The sequence below is a fragment of the Corvus moneduloides genome, chromosome 4 (assembly GCF_009650955.1).
Source record: "Corvus moneduloides isolate bCorMon1 chromosome 4, bCorMon1.pri, whole genome shotgun sequence".
NCBI lineage: Eukaryota > Metazoa > Chordata > Aves > Passeriformes > Corvidae > Corvus > Corvus moneduloides.
In genome coordinates, this window is record NC_045479.1 from 68,138,790 (window position 1) to 68,151,608 (window position 12,819).

At 49.5% G+C, this 12,819-nt stretch overlaps 1 protein-coding gene across 9 annotated transcripts in view; it reads left to right on the forward strand.

Annotated features, from left to right (window-relative positions):
• FRMD4A (FERM domain containing 4A) overlaps positions 1-12,819 on the forward strand; it is a 358,272-nt gene that overhangs the window by 314,092 nt on the left and 31,361 nt on the right. For all 9 annotated transcript variants that reach the window (XM_032107903.1, XM_032107901.1, XM_032107904.1 and 6 more), the window contains 2 exons: positions 5,212-5,288; positions 9,361-9,499. In XM_032107903.1, coding sequence (XP_031963794.1) covers positions 5,212-5,288; positions 9,361-9,499 — 216 coding nt within the window. The remainder of the gene's footprint in view (positions 1-5,211; positions 5,289-9,360; positions 9,500-12,819) is intronic.

Here is a 12,819-nt window from a genome sequence, read left to right on the forward strand (position 1 = left end):
CTTCTAATAATTTCCCTTGCTGCAACCCTGCAGCCTGCGTCTTATTGACTCTTACACTTTTGCTGGGCACCTCTGAGCAAAGTCTGTCATCATCTTCTTTGTAAATCCTCTTTGGGTCATTAAACAGAGCTAACAGCAGGTAGATCCACTGTAGATTTCTGCAGATGGTTTGACTGTGAACAGCCACCAAGCATGAATCTGGAACCCTTGAGAGTGTGTGCATTCAGCCTGTGCCCCATCTCAGGTGATTCAGCACACAGAAAAGAGAAAGAAAATGAGACTGCTGGGCACTTATATTTGGTTCTTAAGAGATCAAATGCAAAATGGTTCACACTGTGTCCCCACAGGATGCCCAGCTATAGCGCACATTCTCCGCTTCAGTGCTGAGTCTGGCTCTTCTGGGCACAGCAGGCAGAAAACAGCATCAGGGACCCCGTACCCCAACCTCAGGATTTGGAATTATTCCAAAAGGTACTATTTGGGCATGTTTCTCTAGGTACCATAGTTCAAACAGCACTCTGCACCAACCTCCAGTGCTGGCCTTCAGCAACCCCCTCCGTCCTGTGCCTGAGCTGAAGGGCAACACAGGAGCAAGCAACAGCCTCATTACTGCCAGGGGTTCCCAAGTATATGGCATGGTACTTCCACTGAATACTCAGGCAAGGCTCCCTGAGCACAAAGGGGCAGAGCACAGCCCAGCGCACTAACTCAGGTTCCCACACCTCTGCAAAGTCCAGGTCACCCAGGCCATGAGTGACCAAGCCAGAAACAATCATATTTCATTCACAAAACACATTCCCTTCTTTACCAGGAACCTCCAGCATTTTTCAAATACTCTGACACTGACCCTACCTCCTGGAGTGTGCAAACTCCATGGCACCAGCCTCATGGTCAATAAAAATGGTAAAAAATCCTTCAGACTCACATAGCTGAAATGGATGCAGATCCCTGGGCCTTCTCTCCTCCAGGCTCAGCTTAATTAAGGACCATCCAGCAAACCACAAATGTGCTCACAAAAGAAGCTTGCGTCTGAAGGGCTTTGACTGCAGCTCTTTGTAACTAGTCACAAACATCTGGTGCCTGGCAAGTTTGCCTGCCTCTTGGAAGGGGTTTCCAATGAGAAAATTCCTGTAGCTTGCACCTGAATTCTCTGCAGCGCACCATGCAGCACTCAGATCTCTCTCCTGGCTCCTCTTTTAAGCTGCCAGCTTTGTAGAAGCCATTTCTGGCACTGGTTTCCCCATCAAGGCCTCCCCACCCACTCCAACACATTTTAAACAGTGCACGTGGTCTGACAGGGAACAGTTATTCCCTTGAATGTTCAAGGGTTGATAAGCAGTTTTTCAAATTCAAGTGATAGTGTCAGTTCCAGTTTTCTTGGCATGATGAAACAGAGACCACAGTGGGGACAAGGCCCTCGGAGGAGGAGGGAATAAGAGTAATTCTTTTCTTCTCTTTTAGTAGCTCTTTTCACATGCATGTGTGAGTGTGCAGCTGTGCTCAAAAGCCAGTCTCAGGGATACTTCCTTAAGTGTCTGTTGAAGATTAAATCATCTCATGTGCAGCCTGTAATGATGGCCACTAACAAAAATTGTTCCCATCTGAAAGCTGCCCAGATCTGCATGATCCAAAATGAGCTGCTGACCTCAGAAGAGAACCCAGCGGGCAAACCACCACATCACAGAGACTTGGCCCTCTGCAGCACCGCTAATTGTCCCCTTGTCTGCAGGCACTGAGTGAAGGCAGCTACTCAAGGGCAGGGGAACTGTCCTCTAAGCTTGTGTTAATGATTGACTTTCTCCTAAGCCCCATTTCCAGCGTGTTTGGGGAGATGCTGTCCCAGTCCTTGCTGACATACTTTTTGTCAAAGGGTCACTGCACCTCTGCTACAATCCCAGTAAAACCTATACAAATTGTCCCACCCACAAGTGCAGGCATTGGATTCAACCCAGCAAATTAACCAAAGACAATCATAAGCCAAACAACACAAAACCAGACCCAACCTCAGTGCAGGGAGAGGCAAACCTGCCATGAACCTGGATGCTTTGACTCAAACCAGCCCCAAAACCAGCACACATCTGTTGTCACTGCAGTTCCACAAGACCCTGTTGAAATTATGACCAGCTCCCTGCTGTGGCTCTATTCCCTAGTGAAGGCTGCAAGCACCAGCGTGGTAAAAGGATCTTGATGGGTAAAAATTATGCTTCCATTTAGGAAGATCCACTAATGGCACCTTGTGCATCTGTCACTGCATTAACATCAATTTGAGACTGTGCATAAGGCGGGCAACTGGTGAAGGGAACAGCTTGCTTACATTAGGAGGTCTGGCTGAAGGGGGACCTTCGGCTTTGTTTCTCTGGAGGGATTGAGATCAGCTAACAGGAAAGTGGATACTTTCTTGTGGGTATTCACATTTTTGTAGATTGGATTCCTTTTGTATAGGAAGGGAGAGACCTCTCAGATCAGTGTGGGAAAAAGGAGTGGGAGACTGTAGAAAAATACTTGGGGAGCAAATGGAGCATAATTACAGCAATGGTAAAACACACGTGCACGTTCTGGAGAGCAGAGCTATGGAATAAAAGACACAAACTCCGGTTGTGGGGTCACTTTCACCCCCTCCCTCCCAAGAGTCTGGATTTGCCTCCTTCTGTGCCCGGCCAAGGAAAATAACAAAACTAAATATAAAAATTCAGCAATCTGGAGAGCTGCTCCAGTGCCCAAAACGTAGGTGTCTAATGCTGTTTTAGGCACTGCTGGTGATCCAAGACATCTGCGTGAGGCTCACAGATACAGCACCAGACCTATGTCAGGCTTCCTCCCACCCAGGGCAGCAGCCAGGGGCCAGGCAAGGAACCCTGGGGCATGGAAAAGGGCACTCCATGCCTACATTTGGGCATCTGAACAGCTTCCCCAGAGCCCTGTGTGTTTGGACAGTTGGAGTTAATCATCGAAGAGAAACGAGAAACAGAGCTTCCGTTAGCAAACAGCACTGGGAGATTTGGTAGCAGAGAGGGTAAAATAGAAAAGGATCCGAGCACAGGGGACCATCCGGCAGAGTCAGAGGGGGAGGATGGGCAGGAGAGCATCCAAACAGAGCAGCTGCCAGCAGCTCAGAAAAGTTTCAAATTCTTCCTGCGCCACGCCGAAGTTTAGTCATAAATGACAACGGGGGACCTGGGGACAGAGGGATATTTTCTGAAGGGTGTGATCTGCTGGCTGTTTAGACTCTTATGTGTTCCACATGTCTGAGCGCCTCCCAAACACGTCCTCTGCACATGCCGTGCAGCACAGCCGCGCTGTCCTCCCCGCCTTGTGGACAGGCATCTGGAAGCATGGAGGGATGTTTTCAGCTTGACCCCAGTTGTTGTCTGTGGGAGTTTAAGCCCCAAACTTCCTTTTCATGCCTTTGAAGCCAGGCACTTAAAGAGGAGTCAGACTTCAGCTTCCAGCTTAACCCTTTCACCCTGTGTCTGTCCTCCCTCAGTGGGTAAAATAGTGGGTGTTTCTGTACTTCATTTGGTATTTACAACTTTTACGCAGCAATTAATATTTCCAGTGGAGGAATAAAATAACCCCCTAAGGACAATGCAACTCAACCTTTCAGACTTCTCATCTCTCCTGGCCCCCTTCTTCCCCTGCCCCCTGCAACGTGGACAGCCCCAGAATATGGGGCAACTCAGTGCCCTTCTTACTCCCCACCCTTCCTTCCAAGCACCCTGTTACAGAAAGGGAAAAAAAATAATAGAGAAAAAAACCCAACCTTACTTGGAAACTTTAACAAACAAATATTCTCAGTTCTGCTGCCCCCAAAACACCAGCAAGGAGAAAATTTTGGGTCCTCTCTGGAGGTTTGTTTTATTCTCTAGATTTCAGCTCCGCCAGCAGCTATATCTGTGTAAATCAAATTACGCCTCCTGTTTACTTATCTCCAGAGCGCTGACACTGGCACCCGAGGCTTATCTCGGCGTGTCAGGAGCTAGCGCCTTCCTCGGGGGTAGAACAGGAACTCCATAGAAGCTACTTGGAGTGGGAGAAGGAGTGTAAATCAGGGAAAACTCTGCTGGCTGTGCTCCCCAGCAGCGGGGCTACGTTCCCCAGCTCTGTTGCTTGCTAGGGGCAGTGCAGGGAAGCTGAAGTTCGCGATGCCCAGGGGGGTGGAGGCTGCCTCCTCCCTGTGGATTAGAAGCCTGGAAGCCAGAGTTTGGATTTCAGTTTCCTCATTTGTAAGGAGGAGGCAGTGGTGGAGCTGCCCGCGGTGGTGACGGAGGTGGTGGTTTGCGGAGCTGGCACTGTTTGGCTGTCACCGCGTCCTTCGCTGCTCCTGAGGTCGGTCCGCCCTCCTGCCTGGGAGATGGGGGTTATTTCACGGCAGAAGTGTGGGCACAGGGACCGTGTGAGAGCATCCCACTGCTCAGGAGCACGCAGAGCCCTCCAGGGCTGGCCCATGCTGACTCAAGGGCGAGGGTACGCCGCATTTTGCTCCCATGGAAAGCTTCGTGCCTCAGTTTCCCCCTTGGTGGTAGTGTTTGCTTTGTCCCAATGCTGCTCTGAGATGCCCCGGCAGGGCAACCTCTAAAACAGGAGCTGGGATATGACCTGCTCGTTGTCGTGTTCTGTACTGCCGGGAGCACCTGGAGCCTTGGGCATCGCCACCACAAGCCTGACAGCACCTGGGACAGATAAACTGACTACACTCGGCTCATGCTTGTGCCAGTTTTACGTGGAATGCGGGATAAAAGCAGAGCCTGGGTATCGCACTTGGGTGGAGCGGGGCGAGACGCCCTCATGGGGGTCTCACCTCCTTCACCCCGGGGAAAGTCTGCTGTGCCAGGGGCCGATGCACCCACCCCAGGTCCCAGCCCTCCAAGGAAAATGTAGTCGAATGCCGGTTTGCCCGGAATTTACATGTGTTTCAACGCATTTGGCCCCGCAGAGTGAAACCGGCGCCCTTCCCCGCCTGCCCCCGGCACCGAGCCCTCCGCGGGCAGCGGGGGCCCGGCGGGCGGGAGGGAAGGAGGGACAGAGGGAAGGAGGGACGGAGGACGCCGCCCGCCCCGGGGCTGCCCCGCGGGTCCGGGGCGGGGGGCGCGGGCGGGCCGGGGCGGAGCGCAGCGCAGCGGGGCATTCCCGCCGCAGCGCCGGGAGGAAGCGGCGGGCAGGGCTGGGCGAGGCAGCGCGCGGAGGCGCCTCATCCCCTTCTTCTCCCCGCAGATCTTCCAATGGAGGCAGCTGGAGAACCTCTATTTCCGCGAGAAGAAGTTTTCGGTGGAGGTGCACGATCCGCGCAGGTGAGCCACGAGACGGGCCGGGCTGAGCCGGGCTATGCGGTGCCGAGCCGTGCTGAGCCGGGTCCTGCCGAGCCGCCCTGCCCCCGCCGCTGTGCGGGGCTCGCTGCGCTTGGTAGCTGGGGAACACGTAAGAGAAAGGCAGCGGGTACCCAGCCGGGGGCTGCTGCTTCCTTCCAGCGGGACGTTTCGGCTTCTGGTGTGCGTTTTTGAGGATGTGTTTCCCCTCGGCTCCTAGCGGTATGCTTTTTTCCCCTTCCCTCTGTTCTGGCACCTTGTGACCCCCGGGACTGTGCAGCTCCGGTGCCCCAGCTGCAGTGCCGGCAGCCCCCTTGCGCGAAAGGGGGGTTTGCCTTGTGTCCGTGTTTCATTCAGAGCCCGGAGACGAGCGCCAGATTTTGTACTCACATGCTTTTTTGTAAATAAATATTCAGTAGTACAACCGAAAGGAATGGCACGGAACCAGACTTTTACTGGCAGCCTGAATGAAAGCCCATCAGTCTTTTTGGCACAGGAGTTTTTTTTTCTTACTTTGGAATCCTAATGTGAGAGTTCAAGGGACTCTGTGCATCCCATCAGTGCGTTTAGCACTGATGGTGTGTTTGCATTACCGGATGGTTACAGCACACAGTGTGTGCATGGCTCTGAAAGTTATTCTGACTAAAAGCAATGTTTCACTTGCACTGTAAGTATGATACCACTGATGGAAACCATCTCTCTGCCCAGACTGATTTGATGATCTGCTGGTAGTAGTGTGTTTTGCTGATCACTCAGCTGTGATCCTGTTTCACCTGTTTCCCATGCCTATCTGTGTACTAATAGATGTACTTTTATTAGGGGAATTTTGCATGCAATTTCTATCCTTATTTACCCTGATATGAGCACAGTCACACCAGTACAACAGTGCCTGTCTGCAGAGGTGCATTTTGTTAAAACAAGCACCAAGTAAAGCAACTTATGTCATTGTGCAGCTCCGGGTCAGCAGAACCTCAAAGCATCTGCTTAATATTAAGCATGTAAACAGTCGCATGAAACCTAGCAGAGCAAATTCCCAAAGTTGAGAATACACTGGGAGATCTTCCAGCAGCAGGATCTGGGGGTAGTGCACTCCTTCCCCCACTGAGGCTCTGGCAGCCAGTGAGGCGTCAGAAACGCGTGCTCTGAGTGACCAACAGCCAGGAGCCCCTAAATGTCCTAAGTTCTGCCTGTTTCCTGGAAGGAGCAGTTGCAAGAAAAAGAAAGGAAATAGCTCTGGGACCTTAAAATCATGGTGACATTTGCAAAGCGATGTCGTGCATGAAATGTGACCACACAGAGCAACCTCTTCTCTTTCATTTGTATTTAGGTGATAGGAATTAGTGACACAGAAGAGCTTCCGGTTTTAATTCCATTGCATTGTTTCTCTGACTCAACACCAGGAGAACAAAGCCGTGCCCCAGGTTGTCAGCCTTGTACTTTCTTGCTACAAGGGAATTAGTTTGGTTGGGTTTTGTATCATTTTGATTGGTTTTTGTATCCAGAGTGCCCCCATCCAGGTGGAACTGGTACTCAGGCTGTAATGCAGCACAGCACGTTGCAGTGGCGTGGTGGGAAGACAGCTCGGGTTGTAGTCTCCCAGCCAAGTGGGATGGACTCCTGCAAGGAGTTGTTCAGCTTGCGGAGGCGGAGGAGTAGCCAATGCAGTGCTCTCTCCACATTCCTCTCCTCGTAGCCAAACCAGAGCCTGAGTCAGCGAAGCCACAGTCAGGAGAGCAAGCGCAGCTCTGTGGTTGTGGCCAGGGCTGGGCAGCACAATGTATGTTTTTAAGCCCTGCCTCTGCCCATGGCTTCCTGTCCCCAACAAGCCATTTAACCTCCTTTCATTGCACTTACTTATCCCATAAAGGAGGAAAATGATACATTTTAGGGGCTATCAACAGGGTTAATTCCATAGCACATGTAGCATGCATGGAGGGAAGTCATGGAAAAAACACCCATGGGCCATCTCTCTCAGGTCTTCAAACACAGCTGTGAAAAGCAAATCCACAGCTCTGACCAGCAAAGTCTGCAGACGTTCTAATGGAGTCTGCTGTTCTGATGGGGAAACATGTACAGGTTCCAAAAAGAAAAAAAAAAAATAGAAATCACTGCTTTTAGAGTAAGAAGATGAATGGTTTGCAGAGTATGTTTCTAAGAATTCAGGAGTAACTGCATTTGAACTGAATATGATGACACTAGAATTAAGGCCTCAGCCCATGTTTGACTGCCTAAATGCCTTAGAGCCTTATATGCCAATGTGCTGCAGTGGTTTGTGTCCTTAGACCAATATAAAGCATCCAGAGTTGGATTTACTCTCCAGTCTCAACTTTAAGAACACCTCCCAGCACAGCCTTCATTCCCTGTCCAGTGACAGGAATGAGGCAGCCCAGCACCATCAGCCGCTGTCCTGTTGCATCCACGGAGGCTTTCTCACAAGAGCAATACTCCTAATGGGACAAGGTCTCTAGCACCATTCACAAGGAAAGGACTCGGCACAGGGTAACACTGAAACATGAGATCCCAGTTGTCTCAGAGCTTGTTTGCTTTGGCCACAGCGGTTTTCTCAGAAATTTCGCTCTGATTTGTAGCTCCATAATTTGACTTTAACACATTTTGAAGCACTGAAAAGGCCCTGATGCAATGGCTGTCAGCCCTCTCCCAGACTGAATGTTGCCAGCAGTTCTCATTTTGCTGCAGAGTTTTGGTTTTCTTACATTCTTGGCCCCATCACAACTTTCTTCAGCTGTTCACCCCTCCATGTTCACCTCCAGCTTTGGACAAGGCACTAGCCTACAAGCACCAGAAGAGAGGTGGCCAGTGCATGGACAGGTGGGGAACCTTAGCAGGCTTGAGGACTTGTGAGTGCTGGTAAAAGAGTTGACTCTCCCTTGCAGAGCTCCTGGGCTGTCCTGCAGTGTCACCTCCACACCTGCATGGCTCAGAGTCCCTGCTGACTGTGGACTGTGGCAGGCCCTCTTCAGCACCCCTGCTCCCCAGGCTGTCTCTTGCACTGGTCCCTCTTCACCATCCATGTCCCCAAAAGTGTCATGTTTCTGAGCAAGCCTCTGTACTCATGTCACATCATTTCATAATCCTACTCATCTTAACAGACTGGAGAGGAGGCCCTCATTTATTTGGGGCTCTGTAGGTCAGTGGTGTGGTTTATTCCAGCCAGAGCTCCACCCCTGCAGTGGGAAGAGTTCCACAGACCAGGATGCTGAGAGCCTGGATGTGTGCTGTGCTGGTGTCAGGGGCTCTGCTGCTCTGGTGAGGTTGCTTTTGAGGGATGGGGAGGAATAATCAAGCAGGTTTGTACAGCTGTGAAAGCATGGGGAAACCTAGCCTGTGTTTTTTTGCTAATGTTTGAGAACAACTGGGAGTCCCAGAGAAGAAATATTTAGCTCTTATTTTTCCTGTTTATAAATCTACTCAGCTAATCACTGAGTCCATTCTTCTCTACAGGGCACTAGGCAGCCCCCTCTGAGCCTCACAACTCCCTGCTCCCATACCATGTGGCAAATCCTGTTACATCTGTTTGTAAGTGGGGAAATCAAGGTTCCTGAAGAGTTTCGCTCACATTTCCTAAAGTAGCCACTGATCCTGTGGATCTTCAGTTGTTACCTGGGTCCTAATATTTGAGAGCCACTGTCCAAAGCCAGAGGTAGTGGAGGGTGTGAGGACTTAGCCTCAGATGTCTCTGCATGTGATGAGACACAGAGGATTCACGCAGGCTTTGACCTTGGTGACTCCACCGGGATATGCAGCAAGTCAACATCAGCTCAGACAAACCCAGAGATACAGTCTGAGCTGGACAAACTGGATGATCTTTACCGTTAGTCCTCTGGAGCTTGCTATCCTGAGGAGATATTTAAAGTAAATGCTCCCATGGCTTGATTAGATACTTATTCCTGGTTTCTAAGCATTTTTTCCCATTAGCACAAGGGTTTACAAAGTAAAGACAGCAGCTTTTACTATGAGATCTGTGACAGGTTCTGCCACAGAAGGCAATCTGGTGAAACCTTTGTGTAACCCCAGTTCATTTTTTTCTCCTCTCCAGGGCATCTGTGACCAGGAGGACTTTTGGGCATAGTGGCATCGCTGTGCATACGTGGTACGCCTGTCCAGCACTAATAAAGTCTATCTGGGCTATGGCCATTAGTCAACATCAGTTCTACCTGGACAGGAAGCAAAGCAAGGTGAGCATGGGAAGTGCATATTGTAGTGGGTGAGTCCTTCTCACTCCTCACTATCCCAGCCAGGCCAAGTCCAGATGGTGGCTTCTTTCCTGCCCTCCCTTTCTACTCAAGATCACAAAAAAAAGGCAGATCAACTCAAGATATTGGCTAATCTTGACCTGATTGAGAAAATTTATATTGAATTCATGCCTATGGGAGTAAGGATTGAGGAAAAGGTTGTCTTGAACTGTGGCCAAATTGAAGGAGCCAAAGTTAGCAAGCAGATAGGGTCACATCCCTGTCTGGATGGTTTCCACGTTTTGAACTCTGTCATAAAGTTAGGGAAGCTTCCCAATAACTGAGTTCAAAGTAGCTTCACAATCTACAACTGTTTTTGGATTCTTCTTGCTGTTCCTTGCTTTTTACTGTTGTATTTCCCTAGAAATGAGGGGTAGGGATATTATTTTAGGAGGGGGGCAGGAAGTTCGACAGCCTGGCCATACAAGGAACGATCGCAATCTGGTACTGCACAAAGGGCCACGCAATACACAAAAGAAACCACCTTGAAACCAGAGGAGTGTGTGTTCTCCCTCTTAATTCCTTTCATCAGTAATTTTAGGCATACCCAGAGCAGCAGGAGATCGCTTTGATCACTTAGAGATTACTTTGATACAGAGAAAAGACTTCTCATGCAGACTTCCCTCTCCATACGAGCACACTGGAGTAAAGCTTCACAGAGAAGACAGAGCCTGTATTGAGTGGGTACCTGCATTGGCCCTCATCTCTGGTAAAATGGCAGAACGTGCAGGTGATGATCCTCCAAATGCCTGAAACAATCTTAATATCTTGCTATTTTTGAAAGCACTGCCTGTATTTTCAGGCCGAGGCTGCTCCCTTCCTTGCCCAGGCCCTGGCCCTATCAGGTCCCTTCATGAGTCAGTTCAGCCCACTAAACTGGCAGAAAAATATTTCTTTTTCCTGCTTTTCTTTATTGCATTATTTTTTCTGCCAGTCAAATGAATCAAGCTGGCTTTCTGGGATTATGTGGAGTGCCGTGAGTGGGCTGTTAGTCCCACTCGTTCTAAGCCCTTCTGATATTGCTTTCCCCATCATGAGCTCTGTGACTATTGTAGAGTGGGTGGACTTTTGGATGCCTTGGGTATGGTTGCACCCACTTTGGCCATGTCTCATCTAATGCAATTTCACCTTAGTTGCTGTAAGCTGTATTGAATTTAGGATGTAGCCAACTTCCCAACCCTGCCTAAGTGCCAGCTGTAAATATGGACAAAATTGCATATTCACTGATACCAAGGGATGCCTTCCTCTCCCCCTGCTCTGCTCAGGACCTTCAGGGCAGTGCACAGTCCTCTCTGTCAACTCAGAGATAGATTTCAATGAAACAGAAGTTTATTTTTCTTTACTTTTAGCCAGATGGATTTGCTGATCTAGCTGTAAGGTATTTAGGTCACAAGCAACCAACAAACAAAAGGAGATTCCCTCCTCCTCCTCCTATTTCTTTGGTAAGAAACCGGGTCTCAGAAACACTCAGGACTTCCCTTCAGTGACTCCTTTTGTTGTTGGCAGATTGTGTTTCAATCTGATCTCTCCTCTCTCACACTCCTACAGGCAGCACCACCCACCAGCCCTCGTTTGTCAACCTGTCACGTCTGTGACCATGTCAGCATGCTTTGTCACAATAATCCCAGTGGTCATGCTGAGGCTTTGAAGTTAAGGCGTACAAATATTTTTGTCCCTTTCTCTTAAGGGAACTGGTATCTTCGTCTGTTGTCCTCATCTTTGACGTATTGACACTGTCAATATTGATAGATCCATCAATTTTAATTGATCTGTTCAGTTCATCCTGCTGGTCACTTCAAGGACACTGTGCTCATATGAGCTTCGCTTTGGAAAACTAGTAAATCATATCCCAGAGAGGGGTGATGTGAAATGTCTTCGGTTCAGCTCTCAGGGGCCTAGACAAACATTTATTGAGTTTCAGGTCGCATGGGTTTGCAGCCCCTTAAATCTCAGGCCCCACTTCAGTTGAATCCTCAACTTCAAAGCAAAACTTAGATATTCCTTCCTTTCATGTCTAAACTTGGCATTTCATATCATTTTGACAAAAGAAAGAAAAATAAAAAACAAACTTAGAGGAAAAAGCCTGCTGGAGCTCACTGCAGCTGAGCATTTGCTCCAGTGATGTAGATTAGATGGCGGGAGATGTGACATAATGATAAAGAAAGCTTGAACTCTGTTCTCCTCACATAACTGGGCACCAGTTGGATCTGGACCAACAGCTCCACTGGAAAGAAAACCCTTCATTTGATTTTTAAAAGAAATAAAATCTGCTTTGCCTGGATTCTGACACTTTTGCAAGTGAGGTCCCCGACGTTTCTGCAGCCTCACTCCATGTTGAGCTCCTGCCAGCTCTCCGGGTTCCCAGCGTCTCACTCCCCACTGATCTGTCTCTCTCTCCCTGCAATTGAAGCGTAACGTGGAGACTGAAAAGATCCCCAGCTTCCCAAGTGAGCTTCTCAGCGTGCACCACTCCTGTCAGCTTCCCCTTTTTTTTCGGGAGACAGATGCAGCAGGACTTCAAGGCATGTCTTTGCTCTGGTGACTGCACTGAGTCAATCAAACGTTTGGCCTAGAAACCTTGAGAAATCCCATTTTGTGGGAATTTTCAACAGCATGTTCCTCCAAGTGCAAGGCTTTTTGGCTGAATGAACTGGTAGAAAATAGGCCAAGGGTTTCAAGGAATCACCTCCAGCAAAGCCCCATCACTGCAGCAAGAGGGATAAATTCATCCCTAGTGTCCATCTTCTTCCTCATTTCACTTACGGATTTTTCTTCACCCTCTGACCCTGTCAGAACAGCACTGGAGATCAGTTTGGCCCCATGCTTTGAAATGACTCATGAATGAGCCAGTCTTCCTCCATCTAAATGAGACTTGGCAGGTCTGCACTAAGTGCTTTAAAATTTCTGAGCCTGGAGGGACTGCGGGGCTCGGGGGAGCACTAATGGGGTGTAACCCAGCTTTGCAGTGCTGCGCTGCAGCACACAGCCTGCACCGGCCTCGCGCTGGCTGCTGCTCAGTGGCCTGTGTGAAATAAGCTGTTGGTCTGATTCCTGCTGCTGCTGAGAGCCTGTCCAATGCACGAGACCACCTGACACTGACTGGCACTGCTGTAGGCAGCAGAGGCAGCAGGGACTGAGCAGCAAAGAAAATTAACCCCATTCCTTCCAGGAAATGTTTCATCCACACTGTGCAGTGCAGGGCACCATTAGCACAACTGTGATCAGATCTAAAACCTTCTCCTATGTCTTCAGCAGGTTTGAAT